Genomic DNA, 22,454 nt, shown 5'->3' on the forward strand with positions numbered 1-22,454 from the left:
GAAAGTGTACCAATTCCCCACCTCCACTCCATCTTTCTCAATGTCTAAATCAAAAGTTTATAATTTGCTGATCACATCTCGGTACATATCCGCTATTTGACTCTAACGTTGAAGAATCACTATCAGAGAGGTTGCAAAACTGATTTAATTGTCGACAATATCTGTTTCTCAACCAGTTTTTAAGAGCCATAACATTCCTAAGAAAAATTGCTAAGAATACTCTGTAATAATTACGTATAGTCGGACATGGTGCTTCAATTCGAGTATTATTATATTTGAATTAAAAAAAGCACTTGCATACAAACTTAAACTTATACCCCGTCCCTTTTAAAATATGCATATAAATGAAATTTCTTTTAATAATGTGATCATTCTCTTATTATCTATCAATAAATTTCAAAGCTCAAAATATGTTATCGAAAATATGTTTAATTAATAAATTTTGCATTCCAACCGAATGACCATTAGCAGAGTTGCTTATGAAGATGGAAGAAGAAGCTCAATCTGATATAGAAATGCTTAGCGATGATGATGAATTAATCAATAGGGCATATCATGATTATATTCAAAATAAAGAAACTGAAGAAGTGATGTATTCACTATACTCCTCAGAGATAGAAATTTCAGATACGTGTAGTACATGTGGCGAAGAAGATTAATAAACAGGTATATATAGTTTATGTCGATGTCAATTTATTCGTGATTGATACCTGCAACAGTCAATATCTATGCTAAAAACAAAAATGGAAATTCTATAAAACTGTTTAGAACACTTTCATCTGATTGAAAAAGCTATAAATCTTGTTATTTTTAAAAACCTACTTGATGAAATAATTATAGAACGATGGAAGAAAAAATGTATTTTTTTTTGCAAACTTTGAAAAAAGTTTTGAGACATTCATCATCACTTAGAGTGCCACAAAAACAATCATTGCTCAGTGGCCATTGGTAAACTTAAACGTATTCATAAAACTAGAAAATTGTAGAGTTCATGGAAAAAGTTTGGGTGATAGTATAAAAAATCGTATACAACAGTGAACTTGGAAAGCGCATTCGAAAACCATTTGAAAACTAGTATTATAGCCAATATTTCACATAGTGATATTAAATCATTCTTAAAAGATGCTTGCGATTTGTTTGCAAGACATGTCAAAAGTATTTTATGAGTGAAAAATGCTTGTAAATTTAATGCTGTACTATCATGCAAATTTTGGAAATATTCAAGTAAACGAGATGAAATGAAAAAGTCTTTTGCCACAAAACATTTTATTGCACAAAACATCAAAGTATATCGCTCAAATCCTCTCAAGAAATGGCTTAGTGATAATATAATATTAAAAGTCCATTATTAAACGAGGTGGAGGCATTTGAAAATAACCAGTCAGAATGGTCTTTGCATTCTGTTATTAATCTTTAAATTAATATAAATAAGTTGAATCCAATGCGAAGTGGAAGGTCTTATATACCTGTACCAAAATTTTTAGAAAACAAGTATGCTTCTATTATTGTAGAAAATAATGATAAGAAATGCTTAGTAGTATTATAGTTTTTATCTTTAGTAGTTTTATGCCGTTTCAGATACTACACAATTGAAATTCACTTCGTTAATTTCCGTGACTAATACCACTGAACCAAGGAATGAAAAGTAATGCAAACGTAAATTAATGGATTTTTTTTTCTTCATTAAGGTATCGACTTCAAGCCACGTCATTCGAATGGATATTTAAATTTCATAGTTTTCAAATAAAAATTTGTAACAAAAGCTCGTTCGTTATCAATTTAAAAAGTGGGCAAGTGAGGCGCACTCGCTTATAGCAATCAAAGCCAGGAAGGGGGGGAAAGGTAAAGAAATGAAAGTAATTAAGAATTACATACAAATCACAATCATCTCTAATTCTAATCAAAATCGAATTAAATTACTATGTATAGTTATGTATAGTGAAATTACACTTAAACTTCAAATACCGCAAAAGAACAAACCGTATAATTATACTTATAAGCAGCTTTTACAAGCTCTTAACCTAATGAACACATCGGTGTTGCAAACACGTCTTAACACTACAGAACACAACGGTGTTCTTAACACCTATTACAATAAAGGAACAAAGAATAAATTAACTAATTTATCGCGCTTAATAATCTAACTGACATACAGTACGTGTTGCCCGTCAGGTGACCGCTATGACGACGAACCGACTTAGCCTACTTATCGTAAAAGAGAAAATCGCCTGACGAGGGATCGCCTTGACGGTACTTTACCTGAACAAATTTATAACGCCGACCGTAATTAAGGCAGGTAACCGGCGTGTGCACGCTTTGCTACCTACCTGACTCTTACGACTACCCGCTGTGCCATACCGCTAAAGAGAGAGAGAGAGAAAGAAATATTACGAGCCTTGACTATCGATGCAGGAACGGGAGGCTTGGCTGCGCCCTGCGGATGGTGTTGCTGGCCGTCGCTGGGCAACACTTGCCGGCTCCTCCGGGTAGCGTCCCAAGCTAATGCTGGAAAAGTCCTCAGTTTCTTCTCGGCTTCTTTTCAGCTTCTTAGCGGCGTGTACTTTCGGCTGATCTTTTGCGCTCTCAACTACACTCTGTTCGATTAAATACCGTCTGTACCTCTGACCAACTGGAAACCTTCTGTCTCGCTGATCGACTCACTACCGTCTGTGTCGTTCGTTCGCTTCCGCGATCGACAGCTTCTTCGCTCGCTCTTTTTCTTCCCACTTGACCCACTTATTAGGCGGCGCGTGACCAATGCGCTTATTGGTTTGCGACGCACGCCTGCCTAATCCTGCGTGGGGCACGTATGCCCCTAACTCTCTCTCTCTCTCTCTCTCTTTCTAACATCTATACTTTGTCGTCAACTTAATGGCTTCGGGCTGGCTCGTCCTCGCTTGACATTTTCCGTCGGCTGAAACAAAGACCATGCATTAGGTGCATTCTTAAATGCGTCTAACGCTGGTCACCGTGCCTTGCCGAGAAAGGGAGAATTGGGTAAAAATACCGACGAAAACAAGCACATCGCTTGCTCTTGTCACAAGTTCATTAACATTTATAATTTAACTCATGAAACCAATGGCTGGCAATTATCTGAAAGGCTTCACGTGTTTAATTACAAATATTAATGATTTTTTTTCTCGGAATATGTGTCCCTAAATGTAGAGGTTCCTATTTTAAAAAACCAAGTTAACCTTGAGATGCCCTTGAAAATCATTTCCAAGGTCAAATTAAAGATCGCCGCTGAAATCCTTGACTGATTTACTGAAATGTTGTATGTTTCATATTTTCTGAAAATGCGTTTTTGAAAAACTAGAAGAGGTGGACGGGTGGTCTGGAACATCCTGTACATATATATATAGATAACAGCATTATAACTATAATGCTTACAGTTATTGATAGAATATTTTATATACTCGTATACACATGTATATGTTATAATAAATGTTGGCACCTTGTAGCATTGTTGGAGACTTCTCATACGTCATAATTTTACGGCATAGATTTTCTCTATTACTTACAGATTATTTAACTTAACGTTGAAGGAATAGCTAACAAAATTTATTAAATAGAAATATTGCTAGTATACCGGGAAATGATTGCCTCGTCATCCAATTGCGCCAAACCCATCGTGTCGTGCGTCACAGTAGACTTAGAAAGGTATACACCGGTTAGTTACAACACTCTCTCCACAATGGCAGAAACAGTACTCTTGCGTGCTAGTTCGCAATCTCCTTATGGATAAACTTTATTATCTGAGATGAGTAGTGGCGTTTAATGGTTTTAAACAGTCTTCCATCCTCAACGTCAATTACGTGTTCAATCATATGCATCTGAGCTGGGGATTCCTTCAGTACTATGCACTCCACTAACGCTTCGATCCAATTCCGTTATAGATGCTCCATTGACAGTCCTGCTACCTCTTTGCAACTCAATAGTCCGTTCCAACAAGGATAATAAATCTGTTGCGTTTTTTTAACAAACGCATTCCAATGACTTCATTCTGCGACTCGCATCCGTCGTTTGTGACATTCATATTGATTTCAAATGCTCGATCGGAATCCTAGCCGAGCAATTTATCGTTCTGTACGGCTTGGTCGCAAACGCATGTCTGAATCTTACCCACCACTGTGTCGATTTTTATCGACAGTCGCAACAGCTCTCTGGAGTATCCAAGAACCATTGCACTTTCGGTGACCAGCCCTGGATTCTAGATCCGAACTCTCGTGTGATACAACAATCCAACAGTGTCACTTGTTCCCCCGTATCGAAAAGAGACACTGTACGATTTGTTGCTAATCGTCTCCATTAGCAACGGTCGAATCTCGATTGAATTCATGAGCATGGATATGCATACGCTATCGCTGCTTCTATGTTACTGTTACTACGGTTGTAGCTCAAATGAAAAATGTCTGAATATCAGGAGAATTGGTTGAGAGCATCATAAACTATTAAGTAAACTCTACATCTTTGGCTTCAGAAGATCGGTACTTCCATGGATAAGTTCGTATCTATGAGACTGGATTCAGAGAATAACCTTGAAGGATGATAACTGAAGCGAAATTGAGTTGGATATGTTATAGAACAGTCTTATGACATATGTTGTTGTGTATGCGCACACGGGCGTGTGTGTGTGAATTAATGATCTAAAAGACTTGAATACACTAGTAGATATGATATTTGCTACCTCATTTGCAATTGTAAGAGAAGAATAGCTTATTTGAATTTCAAATTCTGTCTATGACTCTATTTACAAAATACTTACCCACGAAGAAGGATACATGAATGCTCTGGCTATTGAGAAACTTTCGGACGTGCAGTTTGCAATGATCGTGCGTGTGAGATAGCTTAAAATAGAATGAATGTAGGATAAATAAAATTAAATACGTCGGTTCTTTTGAATCAGTGCACACGACTTATTGTCGGCCGTCACATAAAGTAATTTTTTAAAAAACAAAGAAATGGCTCAAAAATATCGCGTTACCATCGACGAATATCACAGGCCAGCATAAATACACACACGCATAGCAGTGAGCCTTCTCTATCTGACCTTGAATATTGTAAATTTCACAACCATGACATTAGTTTCACTACTGGTATTAGAGCACATGATTGAAAAATGGAAACTCGTGTCGACGGCATCTGCGGAATATGCGCTCATGATCCAGAGGGAGGGAGAACGAGAGAGAAAGAGAGAGAGTGAGTTTCCAACGGTTGGAACAATACGTGAGTAGAGCGTTACCTAGTTAACCAAACCACTTAAAAACAAAGAAAATTATGTTGAGTTGAAATATATATATGTTCTGTGTAATCGTTTGTATTTTACCTTAAGACAAATAAAAAAATTCTAGCTATTTAAATCTCATCTGACGCTGTGCATTGCTGCTACCGACATTTATATAAACATCATTTTTCCTTTCCTCATTTGATGCACCTGGCTCCAATCTAGAGTTCTATCACAAAGCGTTCGATACATCCCCTTTATCAATTTAAACTACCATCGCCTACAACGCTTTCTGTAGATCTCGAAGTTTGAAAACCTTGTCAATATCACATTTCGTTAAGAGGCGGAACTTCACTCAACCGACAACGAGGTTCGCTCTTTGCTACTTTCTCTAATTATTCTCGCTGCCAACATATATTGTATTATTTGATGCAAAGCAGGTGGTGACTGGATACAGTTAAGAAAGCTAACACTTATTTTGTAACGGGGTGATTGCTCCGTTTCAATCCGACTATTCGTTCGGCGTGCAAGCGTGTCGCGATGCACACGGTGATATCGAAATGTTCAAATTCAATAGTCGGAGAGCAGGAGGGGACGGGAGTCAATCAACCAACTTACTACTAGCGAGGAATAATAACAGCGAAATTATAATAAGTATCACATGCGAGTTAGTTTATTTCCTTTTTTTTTCTACAGTATACTTGGCCTGCGTGTTTATGTTTACAAAGTGCGCGCGCGTCAATAACATGCAGCGTTAGAGTGATCGTAGCTCTTTGTTCGCCGGGTTAGTACATGCTCGCTGCCGATTCTTACAGATTACGAGATATTGGCAACTAGTTCCGCGCGATTGTGAGAAAAGCAAACACAGTCCGCTCTCGGTTTTCGCCCTCGATGGCGAAACTCCTCACTCACGCTCACTCACACACACTCAGTTCTCGCAAGCGCGGAGATGTCACTTCTCTTGTTCGGAAAATCGGCCGGCTCACTGCTTACTTCCCTTGGAAACTCTTGGCGGAAAAACCCTGGCTTGTTGTTAAGCGGCTGAATGTTCGGATAACCAATCCTCGACTGGTTCATTTATTCGCGCTCGTTCCGTCCCGTCTCGTACCGAATTCCCTTATTCCATTTTCCCCAATCAATAGGTGCTGCCCTCGCAGGCAGCCGCATGGTTGGGGTGATAGCGCTAATAGGACGTTTACCGTCACAGTTTATATAATTTTGAATTTACATTCTAGCTTTTAAATTGAGTAAACTTTTAAAGTAATTAATTTTCAATTATTTAGTTAATTTAATTGTAGCTTTTCAAATTAAGTAAGCATTTCGACTCACTTACTCTCTCTCTCTCTCTTTCCATATTGACGATCCAGAGATAGCACGACCTTACCTGAGTGAGTGACTCAAAGTTGTTGTTCACAATATGTATATATTTTTCTGTATAAAACCCTTCATACTGAATAAATTATTTAGATTTTAAGTATTTAAATATTTAAGTATTATCATATCAAGATAAACTTTTATGATAATTATATATGATCTTTAATAGTACTATATTATTAAATTAAATATACAAGTCCTATATAAAATGCAAATAATTCTACTTCTTCGAAATTAAAAAAATGTAAATTTTTTCAGAATTTTGATACTTACTTAAATGCAGTTTTTATTTAAAAATTAAAAAATTAATTTTTTATTTCAGTCTTGGTACTTCTAAATCTTTTATTAAATTAAATAGTCAGACGGAAACAAGAAAGCCTGACAAATTGAATCGATTGGATTCCCTGAGAGAATCTTTACCTGATTCTCAAATCGAAGGAACATTCGGACCGTTAAGTAACATGCAGTATGTATCTTTAATATAATTACAAAAAATAGTTCATTTTGATATCAGCTGTATACGAAAATGTAAAAAGATATTATTTATGTCAACATTGAAATAATCTGTAAATTTATTATATCATTATTAGAGTTTATCCATCGGGTGCTGATATGTATTTTTTTTCAAGTCTATCAAATAAAATTAAATAATGCTGTATGAATTGATTTTTAAATGTTCATAAAGTTAGACGTAAACGAAAAGTCAATGCAAATATTGTAGCATTGATTTTCCCGAATCAGAGACAACAGCAGCAGCAGCATCAGCGATAATGATAACGATATCACGTGCGAAATATTTTTTCTCAAACGATCAACCGTCTTAATGAAACTGTCTTAATGTAGGACACCCTAATTGTGTACCACAACTGACAGTGAGACATCACCGAGCTCATTTAGCTTATGCTAATGCTTATCAAAATTGAGCCATGGGATAATGAGGAAATGTTTTATTCAGTGACCAATCGAGTTTCAACTTTCATGATAGCGATAGACGTTCCGTTGTTTGGCACCGTAGAAAAGAATGTTTTTGCCAACACTTCATCCGTTCAGTCGTGGCTTCAGGGTCGCATTCTACGAAATTCGAGAACGCCTTTAGTAATCTTTCGTGAAAATTTAACGGCTTAGCATTATATTGACCAAATTTTGAGACCAATCGTTTTACCCCGAAAACAACATTTAGATTTATTTCTTTTAATGCAAGATTATGCACATCCACACATGACCAATATCAGTAGATGCTTATTTTAACGGCACAATATCACATTTATGCGATATCTACTAAAGATTTTAGACCTCAATCTTGTTGAACATATTTGGAACATAATGAACAGTCGTTTGCGCAGAATTTAGCCTTATTAAAACAAGCCCTACTGCAAATTTATCTGAAAGTCGTTATTGAAAACAGAAGTAACCACATTTAAAATAGAGGTAACAACAGATAAACAAATAGATATAGATATATACACCCGCGTACTTTTAGGAGAATGAGTTTGGATTTGTTAAATCTGGTGGAATTGAAAGACACCGGGTGTCATTTCTCATAAAGAACAACATACAAATATACACAGATACACGCGCATAGATGTGTGAAATCCGACCGCGCAACATCTACATGGTATTTTTTGGGTAAAGCTAATGCCACCGGCAAATTGATTTCTCGAATTTAATAACGTTATCCAAAAAATTATTAATCAAAATTTTTTTTCTCAAAATCAAACTCTGTTTGCAATAAAAGTTTGAGAAAATAAGAAAAACAATTAGTTTTTTCATTTGCAAGAGTGGTCAGCCTCCGTGCGCCTTGGGCTGGTCTCTGCTAATTTTTTCTGGGTTCTTTCTCAGTAAAGAAAGCCGGCGCTGACTTTCACAGGCCGAAGTTCGCGCTGGTTGGGGAAGGTTGATACAAAGAATCGGACACTTTAATTCAATGATATTACATATGGCGATCTCATTTATTGACGCCTTTTCACAAATATCGCTATAAGATTAACTTCGCCGCGGCGAGCGCGCTCGCTCAGCCTTTCCGCGACCAGAGTTCGCGGGATCACGCGAGCGAGATCGCTCAGCGTGCGCGATAAAATCGAAATACGCTAATGTCCGTAATCGAGCGAGAGCTGGCGCGATAGAGATAAACAGGCTTTGGACCCACCGGATGCCGACGGTCCGTCGACAGAGATGCGACGCCGGCGAAAGAGTAAGCCCGCTGGAAACGGCGCCCTGACGACGACCGAGGTTGCTGCAGGAAGGGCCACAACACGGCCTTTGCCCCGTGGACGGCGAATGGTCGCTGCTTGTCCGGGCTCGGCTTTGAACTCCTGGTTCTCCTGGCAAGTGGCAGTCGCACTCCTGGCAGCAAATCCTCTCTGGCCGAAATGTCGTCTCGTCCAATCTCTACTTAGGTTGCCCTAATTACTCGAGAGCTCGCGCCTAACTGCCCTTCTTCTCTCTTAATTTCTAAGCCTCGCGCCGCTACGCTCCCACTTCTCTCGCCGTCAAAAATCAGTCAAAATCGCTCTCTCTCTCTCTCGCTCTTCTCGCTCTCACTCGCACTCACGGCGCCACCTCACCGATCGTCGCGCTCCTCTCTCCAGATCCTGCAACGACACAAGTATGTAGTCGCTATATAGCGTCCACTTGGTCGCTGCGTTCACGCGAGGAGAGTGCCGCACACAGGGCCAGCGAACATCGCTATAGCCCTGTCACAGCCCCCCGCTAAGCCGCGGAAGCCGCAGGCACCCGTGGGTTACCCAACGCAACCCTCCTCGCTCGAACACAGGACCAGCGAGAAAACGACTTAAAACTATATTACAAAATCAAAATCATAAAAACTTCAATAATTCAGCTCGCCAAAACCTTCATAATCAATAAAAATAAAATAAATAAACAAACAGAAATAAACATACCATACCCAGACAAAATAGAAAATAAAATAAAATAATGCAACATAAAACCCTTCTAAAGTGAACAGATTTGGTACCTCAGCCTTCTCATGCTTTATCTGGGGCTGCGCCCTTGCCAATCGCCCTGGCAGCGAGCTCACATGCCTGGCGTTGGATTCTGGTCACCTCTTAACTCGTCCGTAAAATAAAAGAAATAAAATAAACAATACAAACATCACACTCACACAAACATCACGCAAAAAAAAAATCACTCTCGGCTGTTACCTTTCCTCGTACCTCGAGGAAGCACGTATCTTTTAAGCTCAGATACATGAGCCATTGGTATCTGCTTGTTGTTATTCGTGGTCAGCATATAAATTCCCGGAGAAACCACTCGCAAAATCTTATACGGACCGGTATATCGCGGATCCAGTTTTGCGTTTTTCCCCGCACTCGCGCTTGACAGAGTGTGTGCTCGTCTCAAGACTAGATCGCCGACCAAAAACTCTACGTCTCGACGTTTTCTATCATAATGTTTCTTCTGACGGTTTTGTGCTTCTTCAATATGTTTAATCTTAAGATCGCGTAACGCATCAAGTCTCGCCATACGCTCGCTCCAATCCTCGATCGACGAGCGGATGATCGGCGTTCGCGTTTCTACCTCACGACGCAGGCTTTTAGCCTGCTGCGGTTCGCGGCCAAAATTCAAGAACGCCGGCGAGACTTTTGTGCTCGCCTGTATCGTCGTATTCAACGCCTGCCTGAATTCATGCAGATACTTATCCCAATTCCTGTGATCCTGATCGACGAACATCGCCACCATTAGCTTCAGCGTCTTAATCGCTCGCTCGGCGAAATTCGCCTGCTGATGGTACGGCGGACAAAGTACGTGCTCAATCTTGTACTCGTCTAGCGTCGCTCGAAACTCATTCCCACAGAAATTCTTACCATTATCCGTGACAATATACCCCGGTATCTCCCATCGATACAAAATAAGCTCTTCAAGAGCCTGCGCGAGAGCTTTCCCCGTAGCTGACACAAGAGGTTTAAACTCCACGTATTTCGTGAACAAGTCCTGAAACACGACTAAGTATCTAAACCTATTCTTACTCCTCGGGAGTTCAATCACGTCTGCCGCTATCACCAACCACGGTTGCTCAACTACGCGCCTGCTCATGAGGCCCATCGGAAATTGTTGTTCTATTTTATACCGTTGGCATTTCTCGCACGATTGCACGAATTCCGTGATGTCATAATACATTCCGGGCCATGAATACTCCCTCGCGACTCTATCGTATGTCTTATCCCTTCCGAAATGTCCTGCCGAGGGCTCGCAGTGTGCGTCTCGCATCACTCGAGCTCGGTGTTCTAACGGTACCACCAAGCGCCAACACTGCTCACGGTTTGTAACCGGATCAAGTAACCTATCAGACGAGAATCTATACAGCATTCCGTCCTCCACTCTCCAATTCCGAAATTTATCCGGTTTCGCAAGTACGTCCTTCATGCGCTGCAAGTATTCAGGGTCCTTGATCGTCACGACAGCTGCTACTTCCTCGCCGTCCTCATACGCGCGCGATAACGCGTCCGGCGTATGATGCAGGCGACCTTTCCTGTACACGATTTTAAAATCGTACTGTTGGAGTTCTAGAACCCACCGCGCCAACAGACCCGTAGGTTCCTTCTTATTGCGTAGCCAAGTAAGTGCCGTATGATCCGTGACTACCACGAAATGCACTCCCTCAATATAAGGGCGGAACTTTTTAATCCCCATTATCACAGCCGCGCATTCCAACTCCGACACAGTATAATTACGCTCGTGCACATTCAACATTCTACTCGCGTAGCATATAGGGTGTTCAAACCCATCCTCATCCTTCTGAATCAGACACGCACCTAACGCATACAACGATGCGTCGCAATGAATAAAGAAAGCTTGCTCCTGCTCCCAGTGCCAACGTTCGCTCTTGCGCGTAAGCTTCGTGAGCGGTACTTTCATCTCGCTCTCATGCTCAATAAATCGCGCATACCATCCGTACATACCAAGAAAACGTCGCAACTGCTTAACGTTTCGGGGCTGCGGGAAGTCAATCACCGACTTAATCCGGTCCGGATCAGGTCGCAATCCTTGACTATCCAATCGGTATCCCAAGAACGTCACCTCGGAGCACCCGAATTCACACTTCATCACGTTTACTTCGAGTCCCGCATCTACCAGCTTCTGCAGAGCTCGCTCAAGCCAAGTCAAATGCTCATCAAAAGTTCCGGTTACTACGAGTACGTCGTCTAAATATTTTAAAACATATGGTTCAAATTCCGGTCCGAAAAGCGTATCCATCAGCCGCATGAACGTCGCCGGAGCATTTACTAATCCGAAGATCATGTAATTACATTCGAATAACCCTAATCCCGGGACTGCGAATGCCGTATATCTCTTGCTCTCCTCGCTTAGCGTAACTTGCAAGTACGCATTCTTCAAGTCGATTTTAGAAATATAACGCGCCCCACGCAGTCGATCGAGAACTGAGTCAATGCTCGGCATCGGATATGCATCTGTTTTCGTCGCCTTATTCACTGACCTTAAATCTATACACATTTGATTTGTGCCATCTTGTTTTCTGACTATAACCGGCGCGCTACTCCAATCGCTTGTCGATTTTCTGATTAGCCCCGATTCCAGCCATTTCCTTGTCTCGCTTTGCATGAACTCTATCACCTGTGGCAAATATCGCCTTAAGGGAGTTTTTACTGGTCGTGCGCCCTGCACGTCGATCTCATGCTTAATTAAATGCGTACGCGGAGGTGACTTCTCGGGTACCACCCGCCGCACCAGACGTTCCACTAATTCGCGCTGCGAAGATCGCAACTCGGAGAGCCCCGCAACCTCGGCTCTAACGCGAACACGCGCGAGTCCAGGCTCACTCGGGAACTCCACTCTTTCACGCTTCAGCTCCGCGAACCAGTGCCAAGGGCCATCCTCTATATGCCATTTCCCATTCGCATGATCCGTGCCAATGCCGAACTCCTGAATGAAGTCCATCCCGATTATCATGTCGTATTGCACTGGCACATCCACGACTCGCGCTTCGATTATTCGTGACACTCCGTCGAACTCGACCCTGAGTGGAAGTTTTCCCACGATCCCGGTTTTCGCTCCCGAAAACCCGAACAACGCGAAGTCGCACGGCTCAATCTTGTCTACAAAGTCGCCGCGTACACGCGGGCCCACGATAGTCATCATCGCTCCTGAATCGTACAGCGCACTGTATGGCTTCCCCGCGATATGGACTACCAGCAACTCGCGATTTTCCACCGCGTCCACTTTTGGTTCGCCCACGCAAATACGAACGCAGAGGCGCGAGAAACCTACACCTGTTCTCGATGACTCGCCTCGCTTCTCGTTCCCCCGACTATCCGTCAAATCTTTGCGTGTCGACTCGCATCCTGCGCCATCCGACGCTTCCAAACACGATGCGATCGGTGTCGCCCTAACTGCTACCTCTCCGCTCAGCACCATAAACTCCCTGAACGAGGTGACAGATCGCGACGACGTCTCGTCTACACCGTCAAGGTCGTCAGTTTTTGAGTTTCCAGCCTGCTGAGGCGATCTCTCAGTCCGAGTTTGTTCCGGAACCGGCCGCGCACGCGCCGCTTTCCCCTCTGGACTTCTCGAAGACAGCACGCTCTCTGAAGTTTCCTTCGAGTTCATGCCCGGCTGAGCCACCCTGGGCGTTCTCGTCGATTTATCTCTCGACCCACGCCCGAGCATCGGACTCCCTTGGCCATCTCCTCGATTTCGCTCTGATTCACGTGCATCCAGCATTTCTCTCGACTCCAACGCTCGCTTTCCTCGCTCGCGCTCGGGCCCTGCTTCACGCATTCTTGTCCATCGTTTGTTGAATTCGCTCCAGTCGAACTCTTTCCTCGAACTCTCCTTGATTCTCTCTTTCGCGCCCTCGCGTTGCATAGAGGCCTCTGTTTTCGCGTTATTCGCGCTCAATCTAGCTTCATTTCCCTCAACCTGCTGTTGAAACTCTGCGAACTTGCTATAAAACAGCCTCATGAACGCGACTTTTGCCCCGTTGGGTGCCCTATTACGCACAACTACGCGGAATCCGTTGGGCAACTGGGTCCCGCTTTTAAGTTTTCCAGAGCTTTGAGCCACACCTGACATTGCGGAGATGTTTCCAACGTCTTATTTTCTTTACCGCAGCCTTGGCACATTAGCCCCGCTCTACTTCCTTGTGAACACCGGTTCGCGTAATGTCCTAGCTGTTGGCATTTGTAGCAGCGCACTGGGTTCTTTCCCCGATTGCGACTCGCACTTCGGTCAGGAATCCCTCTGCCACTCGTGCCTCCAGCCCTCAACGGCTCCGAACTTGTTCGCGTCGACTTCAAATTCTCTGGGCTTGGGCACTCGACCTTCCGATGTCCCAGCCCCCCGCATTTGTGGCATACGCCCCGAAAGGTCACGCGCCCTGCAGCGTTCCTCGCAGCAGGGCTCGCATTTCCCCTGGGCGGGACTCTCTGCGAATAAGCTAGCTGGGATAACACGGCCACTACATCTCTCGGCAACTCTTTTGACGAATCCATTTCTTTACGTTGAGCAACACCTTCACTATCCGGATTGTGGCTACTGCCTACGGGTTTTGTTGCCGACTTATTTTTCTTTCCTTGGCGGTCCTTACCATTCTCATTCCCGACCGCATAAACCCGTTCGCCCATCGCAAAGTTCGCACCGCTGCTAGTCTTCGCGGTTCTTCTTGACGAATCTCCGCGGTAAGCGACTTTCGACATCAACGACTCCTGCGGCGCTGGCGGCGGGCGATAGCGATTCTCGATGTCCCGTCTGCGTTCAAATCTCTCCCCGTAAACGCGAAGGTCTCTGAGTGTTTGAACCTTTTTCGCCCTGATATAATTGCGAAGTTTCGGGTATAAGTTATTTTTAATCAACTCAAGCTGTCTACGTTCCGAAAGCTTCGGTTCTAACCTACTCGCAATATACAGGAAGGCCGTGAGAAATTCACCTAATGGCTCATCTTCGCCTTGAGTTCGGCGGCGTAGCGCGTCGTAAACATCTTCGCGCGATCACCGCGGACAAAACTGGCGCTGCAATTCATCTTTAAAATCCTGCAATGTATCCCAGCTCGGGCGATTCGTTTCCCACCATAAAGCCATTTCCGCGCTAGCAAACGACAACATTAACGCCGACAATATCTCCGCGTCCTTGAATCTGTAAAATGATTGCATTTCATGCAATCGCCTCAAAAATTGCTCCGCTGACAGTCCGCCCTTCTTCGAGAATACTAAAGACCAACTTCTTACCGCCGTGACCGCGTCTGCTTGTTGCCCATTAAGAAATCAGCCCCTCGGTTTGCTCGCGCGCTCTTCCTCTGACGCGCTCCCTATCCACGTTTCGTTGTCATCGAGCGCCGAATCGTAGTCCGTGTCCTCTGCTTCATCAGGCTCTCTCCCGGCCTCACGCTTGCCTAACCGCGCACCTGCGGTATCATTCACGCGTGATTCATCTCACCAGGTCGGCACCTCGCCCCCAGCTGCGCGCCATCACGCACCGGCGTGCTCGTACTTCCCGGGCCACGCGTTGCTACCTGCGATATGGCCTCGCGTTCGCCCCGGCTCTCGGCATTATTTACCCTAGATGCTGCCGAAATCAACCATGCCGGCCAAAACGTTCTTATTGCGCGCTGCCACATCGATGGCTCCCGACCATAGAAACTCTCCGGTCGCCGCTCCGCGCGCGCTCGCACAATCTCTGTTTGCGTGTTCGCAGTACCCAGAGCTGGTGCGAAGTCCGTCGGCACCGAACGATGCAAGCCCGCTCTTTGTTTCTTTCCGCGGACCTCCTCACGTGCAATCGCACCATCTGTGGCGCGAACTCGCGTCTCTGATGGCAACGCACGTGTCTCCCACATGACGTCACTCCGCTCTCGTCGAGCGATTACCGCTGCGTTCACCTCCGCCTCTAAAGTTTCCAGCAGTGATCCGACCCGCGCCGATGATGCGCTTCTCGCATCAACGATCGTCGGTATTTCACCTGATAGAAAATCATCGGCACTCACAGGCGGTGTCGGTTCATGACGCACGCTATATAGAAATGCGCGAAATGCCCTGTCTTGCACGATCGCGGTCGTACCGTCCGTAACTAATCCGCTCGACGTCATCCATATCAGCAATTCCTAAATTTGCATTGCCTGAATGTGCTCCCATATTGACTTTACTACAGGAATTCTCATAACCTGCCTTCTAAACGCTTCTGGCCGCGGCCGCGATTCCGCAGCTCTCCGATGCTTGGGCGATCTCGTCACCGGCATCGTATTTCACGCGACCCCGCGCGGTAAACAATCAGGCACCAAAACAGACCCAAGCTTTCCTTGGCCTATTTCACCTTCACTAGGCCTAAGCGCGTTTGTCCTCTTTGTTTTCGAGAACAGCTCAACGTACACAAGCCAGCATGCCCATGGTGCGAGTACGCAACACAAAGACCTTACTCAGCCTATAAACACGTCTAACCTTGAGCTCACGCTCAGCAACAATCCAAACAGCCGAAAATGATCGTTGCGATTCTCGCAACTTTCAAATTTACAAACACACATTCAAACAAATTTGACTAGCCAAAACACCCGGCTCGAGCAATCGCAATCTGCGTAATAACAGCACACAAATTTACAGCGTAATCGCTTAATCACAACACCGCGATACTCGCCTCAGCCCGTTTCACTAGCTCCGGGCTTCCGCGTAACTCGAGCCAAATGCGTTGACGACTCAATAATGACGAAAACTCAAAATGTCCCATGCAACTAAAATTTTCCCTTTTCCAACTTATTTCCACGGCTCTCGCTCGCTACTCCGCGAATTCGCCGAAAAGCGCTGATCGGCCGAGACACCGCACTGTTCAAAACTTATCACAAAAGGAATTATCGCGATCACCTCTTTTCAACCAGAACAAAGCGATGCGAACAACGAAAACCCGCCGAGATTAAACAAGGGATGCTATGCAAGAGTGGTCAGCCTCCGTGCGCCTTGGGCTGGTCTCTGCTAATTTTTTCTGGGTTCTTTCTCGGTAAAGAAAGCCGGTGCTGACTTTCACAGGCCGAAGTTCGCGCTGGTTGGGGAAGGTTGATACAAAGAATCGGACACTTTAATTCAATGATATTACATATGGCGATCTCATTTATTGACGCCTTTTCACAAATATCGCTACAAGATTAACTTCGCCGCGGCGAGTGCCTTCGCTCAGCCTTTCCGCGACCACAGTTCGCGGGATCACGCGAGCGAGATCGCTCAACGTGCGCGATAAAATCGAAATACGCTAATGTCCGTAATCGAGCGAGAGCTAGCGCGAGAGAGATAAACAGACTTTGGACCCACCGGATGCCGACGGTCCGTCGACAGAGATGCGACGCCGGCGAAAGCGTAGGCCCGCTGGAAACGGCGCCCTGGCGACGACCGAGGTTGCTGCAGGAAGGGCCGCAACACGGCCTTTGCCCCGTGGACGGCGAATGGTCGCTGCTTGTCCGGGCTCGGCTTTGAACTCCTGGTTCTCCTTGCAAGTGGCAGTCGCACTCCTGGCAGCAAATCCTCTCTGGCCGAAATGTCGTCTCGTCCAATCTCTACTTAGGCTGCCCTAATTACTCGAGAGCTCGCGCCTAACTGCCCTTCTTCTCTCTTAATTTCTAAGCCTCGCGCCGCTACGCTCCCACTTCTCTCGCCGTCAAAAATCAGTCAAAACGCTCTCCCTCTCTCTCGCTCTTCTCGCTCTCACTCGCACTCACGGCGACACCTCGCCAATCGTCGCGCTCCTCTCTCCAGATCCTGCAATGACACAAGTATGTAGTCGCTATATAGCGTCCACTTGGTCGCTGCGTTCACGCGAGGAGAGTGTCGCACACAGGGCCAGCGAACATCGCTATAGCCCTGTCACACATTTTTTTAAAGGTTGTAGACATTTAAGAGCAAGAAAAAGTGATCCTTCAATTTTTTCAAAAATCAAATCAAATAAAACAAAGAAACGGCTCGATAGATTTAATTTAAACTATAGGAGATTTTCATGGGTATATTGAAATGTAATAGTTATACTCAACATTTTTTTTTCGAGATACTATTAATTTAACGCCAGTTTTTCCTACCAAAAACATTATTTTTCTTGTTTCTCAAATTCACGTAAAGCATGGAAAATATTATTTATCAAAAAATGATTGGCTGGTCATTATACAGAATTTATTGAAGTTGTGACGGGGCTGTGGCTGAGATGGCCGGCTCTGTCTGGCTCGCGCTCTCTTCCGAGACTCGCTCCTTCGCTCTGACCATGGCGATCGTGATAAAGCCAAGAATGATTACCGATTCCCGCAACTCTTTATTTCAAGACCAATGCCTGTGACTGACATCATTAGTGTAAGCCAATTTGAAGTGAGAGTGGCAGCGTTGAGAAGAGAGAATGAAGATCCGTGGCGTAAAATGAAAGTACGAGCGTGAGCGAGGCGTTCCGTTTGCGAGAGAGAATCCACCGACGTTGCTCGAGCCGGCACGCATGCGCCGGTAAGAGAGAGTAGAGTTCAAGCACGACAGTTGATCAGAGAGTATCGACCGTGACGGCCGAGAGCGCGCGCGCTAGAGAGTAGAGCCATCGATTTACAGAATAGACGATTATAGAGCAGCAAGATCCAGGAATCAGAACGATGCTAGGCATAGATTGGCGAGGAAAGATTATCGTCCTGGGCAGGGAGACGTCGAGCCTGCCTGATATTGACTTGGAAGCAACTGTAGCATCAGTGCAGTCAGTAGCTTTCTTCAGATTAAGTCGTGCCTCTCTCTCTCTCTCTCCTTTCTTTCGTGAGCGTGTAATGCGACGGCAAAGTGCTCGCGATCATCCGCAAGCACGGCGATTATGGCTAGATCCATCCTTCGTCTCCTCTCAAAGCTGTTGTACCATGCCTCGTGCGTTCTTCCGTACGAGCAAAGGCACACGGCTACAGAGAACAGCAACAGAGAAATTCGCGTTGTCTGTACTTTTGTATAAGTTAATGGAATAAATGTAATCTAAGGTGACTGAGAGTCATTTCTGTGTGCGCCCGTCATTTCCGTCCTCTCGAGCTAACACCCAATACGTCAACTTCGTGACGAAGCTCATCGTCACATTTGCAGTGGAGCGAATGATGGCCTAGAGTATGTCTAGTGGGAAGAATCGAATACGATTCTTTCCCTTACACGTTTCATTAATCACAGTGTTACAACGTTTCTGACCAAAACTACCAATTTTCTGTGTAATTATTTTGTTATGAGATAATGGTGATCCTTTTTCATTCAAACTCTGATATCTTTAAAGCAAATTATTGTATCGAACTTTATAACTTTCCAAAACATTGCTGAATGAACAATGCCATCCAGTACATATAACTGATAGCAAAATGATTTTTTTCACAATATTCGTTAGGATAATGCAAAGAACGAAGATTAGAAATTTTTACTCTAAAATTTAACAACTAGAAATTTCAAGCTTCAATCTGCTCTTTATGCATTTTTCATACGACCATTTTTAACGAATATACAGCCATTTAATTAATCACTAACTTTTTTTCTTTCTTAATTGTTTCTTATAGTGTATATATGATTAAAGAGCTTATTAGAATAAGGTACTTAGCGCTGTAACTATATCCAAGCCCTAAGCAGTATATCGAGTCCTTTAATCAACAAATTGGTGCAAAGAAATAATATTATCGCGCAAATTTTTCAAAACAAGCAAATAATATTTATTAAGTTAGTTGTTACACTGTTAACTCAAAAAAAAAATTATGTGGCATGATATTTCTAGACGATAAAATATATTTTTATAAGTTAATTTTTCTCTGAACTTTACGTGTTTAGTCAGAATTAATTTTCCGGATTGAGGGTGCCATATCCATCGCTGGTTTATCCTACTAAAATTCCCTTTATGGCCTTTTCCGATAATTTGGTTTCAGATAATGGTTTCTTTGCATAAACTATACATCCAAAGCGTCTGATCTTTTCTAAGTGGCTTTTCTTGTTAGGGGAAATTATATTTAAAGGAGTTTTGTACTCTATGGACGAATTTGGAGTTCTGTTATACACATCTACAGCTACTTCCAGGGCTAAGTTCCATAACGATTTTGGTAATCCGGAATCTATCATTAGAGATCTTAGTTTTTCTAATATTGTTCTGTTGAATCTTTCAGCAGTACCATTATGAGGTGGTGTGTATGGATTAGAGAAATTTGACTCTAAATATTCTCGTTTCATAACTTCTAAAAATTCTCCTCCTGTAAATTCTCTGGCGTTATCTGCTCTTATATAGCAAGATTCTTCCCAACTAAGTTTCTCATTGTGTTTAAATAGTTTTCTAAACAATCTCCTGCTTCGGATTTGTTGACAATAGCATATGTTTTGACAAATTTCGGGAAGTCATCCACAAAGACTATTGTGTATCTTTTCCTACCAGGATAAGTGATTGTTTTGAAGGGACCTATTATATTAGTATAAGTTAGTTGCAGTGGATGATCGGCTCTAGTTCTAATTTCTTTCAATGGTTGTTTGCTTTTGGACATTATACAAACTTCGCAGTTTTTGATGTTTTCATTGAATTTGATATTGCGAAGTTCTTTATTTGTCTTTTGTAACTTTATTAAATAGTCATATGATGGGTGTTCCAATCTTACATGCCACAGCATCCCTTCATCTAACTCCTCTGAGTATCTTTTCTCGAGTTCGAATGATGTAAATAAATCATCCATTGGTTTTTCGTTTTTAAGGTCATCTAGTGAGTAATTTTCAAAGTCTCTGTATTGGCTAAGCTTAGGTATAGATTCATTCGTAATAATCTCCCTCCCAATCTCTGAGTCTATATCTTTACTGTTTTCTGTCTCTGTATTTTGTGAGTCTTTTGAAATATCTTTTAATGTTATTAATCGTGCTCTACAAGAATATTTATTGTATGTTTGTTTATCCGGGTTCTCGATTCTGTCCTTTACTTCTAATTGTATTAGCCAGTTTGGTTTCTTATAGTACTCGGTTAGAAATATAGATCCATCATTTTTATCGAATATTTTTAAGTTTTTGTCATCTAAGTATATACTAAATCCGGCGTCAACAAATTTCCTAAGAGACATTAGGTTTTCGGATATATCAGGGGCTGCTAGAACGTTAGATAGTCTAATGGTATGACCTTCTTTATTTAAACTTTTAAGGTATAGATCTCCTTTTCCATCTATCTCGATATTAGCCGATTTATTTTTGTTCGCACTCTTAATATAAGTTCCCGAACTTCTCTTAAAATTTCGTAAGATGAGCGCTTTATCTGTAATATCTTCCGTCGCTCCGAAGTCTAACAAGAAGGTTATCTTATTGTTTACTTTATCAATGTTATTCTTACCTTCAGTATGTGCGACTGCAGCGTTCGCCAGTTTCTGTTTCTTTTTGTCTCCGCTTGGGTAATACGTTCTGCTTGCGCCCCGTTTACCTACTCTACCATTGTTGCGACCTCTAGAGCTTCGATTTTTGTTATCTCTATTGTTTTCACAATAACCTTTGCCTCTTTTGAAATTTCCCCTGTTACCTCTATATGTACCTTTTTCTTTAGATTCTTTCGGCTCTCTATTATTATTTTTATTGACAACGTACCCTCCACCTCGGTGGGATCCATCTCCACGAGGGCAGGTTCTGCCCGTGTGGTGCGCGAAATCTCTGCAGATATAGCAGAACCACAACCCATACTGGATCAGCGGGCAAGAGTCCGAGATGTGATCAACATTGTGTCGATCACATCTGAAGCACTTGCCCCCACCGCTGGGACCAGTACCGGCTGCGGCCGCTGCGCCAGTTCTCGCGACATTGGCAGAGGCTCCCTCCGAGATGCCAGAGCTCCTTAAGTCAGCTTCCAGCTGTCAAATGAAATTTTTCATCTCTTCTATATTCATTCCTCTGCCTTTTGTTTGTTTAGTGATTATTTCCATTTCTCTAATTCGGGGGTACGTGTCTTTCACAGCTTTCATAAAAGCAGACGTTTTCTCTGCGTCAGTGAGAGGAATAGCTGTATCACAGAGTTCATACTCTCTAATAATGGAGTCAAATTTATCCAAGAATATTGAGACTTTATCTTTCTTATTGATCTTAATGTTGTACAGCTCTTCCCTCACTTTAGCATCATCTGTGTTTGCCTCTATTCTTCTGTGCTTCTAATCTTTGCTAATATTTCTTTGGGGTCATTAATATTGAGAATTATCTTGTGATAGTTCTCATCTAGATGATTGATTATAATATCTCTAACCAGTCTATTTCTTTTATCAATTTCATCAATATTAAAAATTCTTTTAGGTCTAGTGTTTGAATCTATCACATCTAATAATTCTTTTGCTGATATTTCTGAGTTTAACCGATCTAACCATACATTGACATTAGCTTTTGATGTGAGGGTATAATCCTTTTTGAAGGATGCTTTAGACGTAGAATTAGTACTCTCTATTGTTTTAGCACCAAAGGTTTGATTTAATTGACTGCTAATGTCACTGGTAAGATTATTTTGGTTAACCTCAGTATATGTAATATCTGGGTTAATTTCGTTTTCTCTAGCAGTTATATCAGGGGCTCTAGTGTTATTGGAGGTTATGTTGTTTTCAGGGTATAAAATTCTGTCGATGGTGAATGGATGATTCCCACCATTTTAAAGTGGCGAAGAGGTTATCACGCTAGTGTTAGTGTTTGCATTTTTATAGTTCGACCCTACCTCGAGTCTTCTTATCTCGAGTCGCTTTGACTCGAGAGAAGCATCCAGGATTGTCCTGGCTTGTTTTATTGCCTCATTAATTTGGGGCCACGCTTTGGCCTGAAGCTCCGCCACTTTCTCCGCAGACTCCATTATCTGTTCGAGGCGGGTGGTGTTCAGGTCTTCCCTGGGTGGTGCGTTCATTGCACTAGTTCTCTGGGGAGGCCTGAGAGGCACTATCATGCGA

At 43.0% G+C, this 22,454-nt stretch overlaps 1 protein-coding gene across 1 annotated transcript in view; it reads left to right on the top strand.

Annotated features, from left to right (window-relative positions):
* The first annotated feature begins 485 nt into the window (after positions 1-485).
* LOC131673090 (nitric oxide synthase, salivary gland-like) overlaps positions 486-22,454 on the top strand; it is a 328,713-nt gene continuing 306,744 nt past the window's right edge. The window contains exons 1-2 of the mRNA XM_058950800.1: positions 486-592; positions 6,921-7,064. Of these exons, the coding sequence (XP_058806783.1) occupies positions 486-592; positions 6,921-7,064 (251 nt within the window). The remainder of the gene's footprint in view (positions 593-6,920; positions 7,065-22,454) is intronic.

The sequence above is a fragment of the Phymastichus coffea genome, unplaced genomic scaffold (genome assembly GCF_024137745.1).
Source record: "Phymastichus coffea isolate CEN01 unplaced genomic scaffold, Cenicafe_Pcof_1.1 PCOF00167, whole genome shotgun sequence".
Lineage (NCBI taxonomy): Eukaryota > Metazoa > Arthropoda > Insecta > Hymenoptera > Eulophidae > Phymastichus > Phymastichus coffea.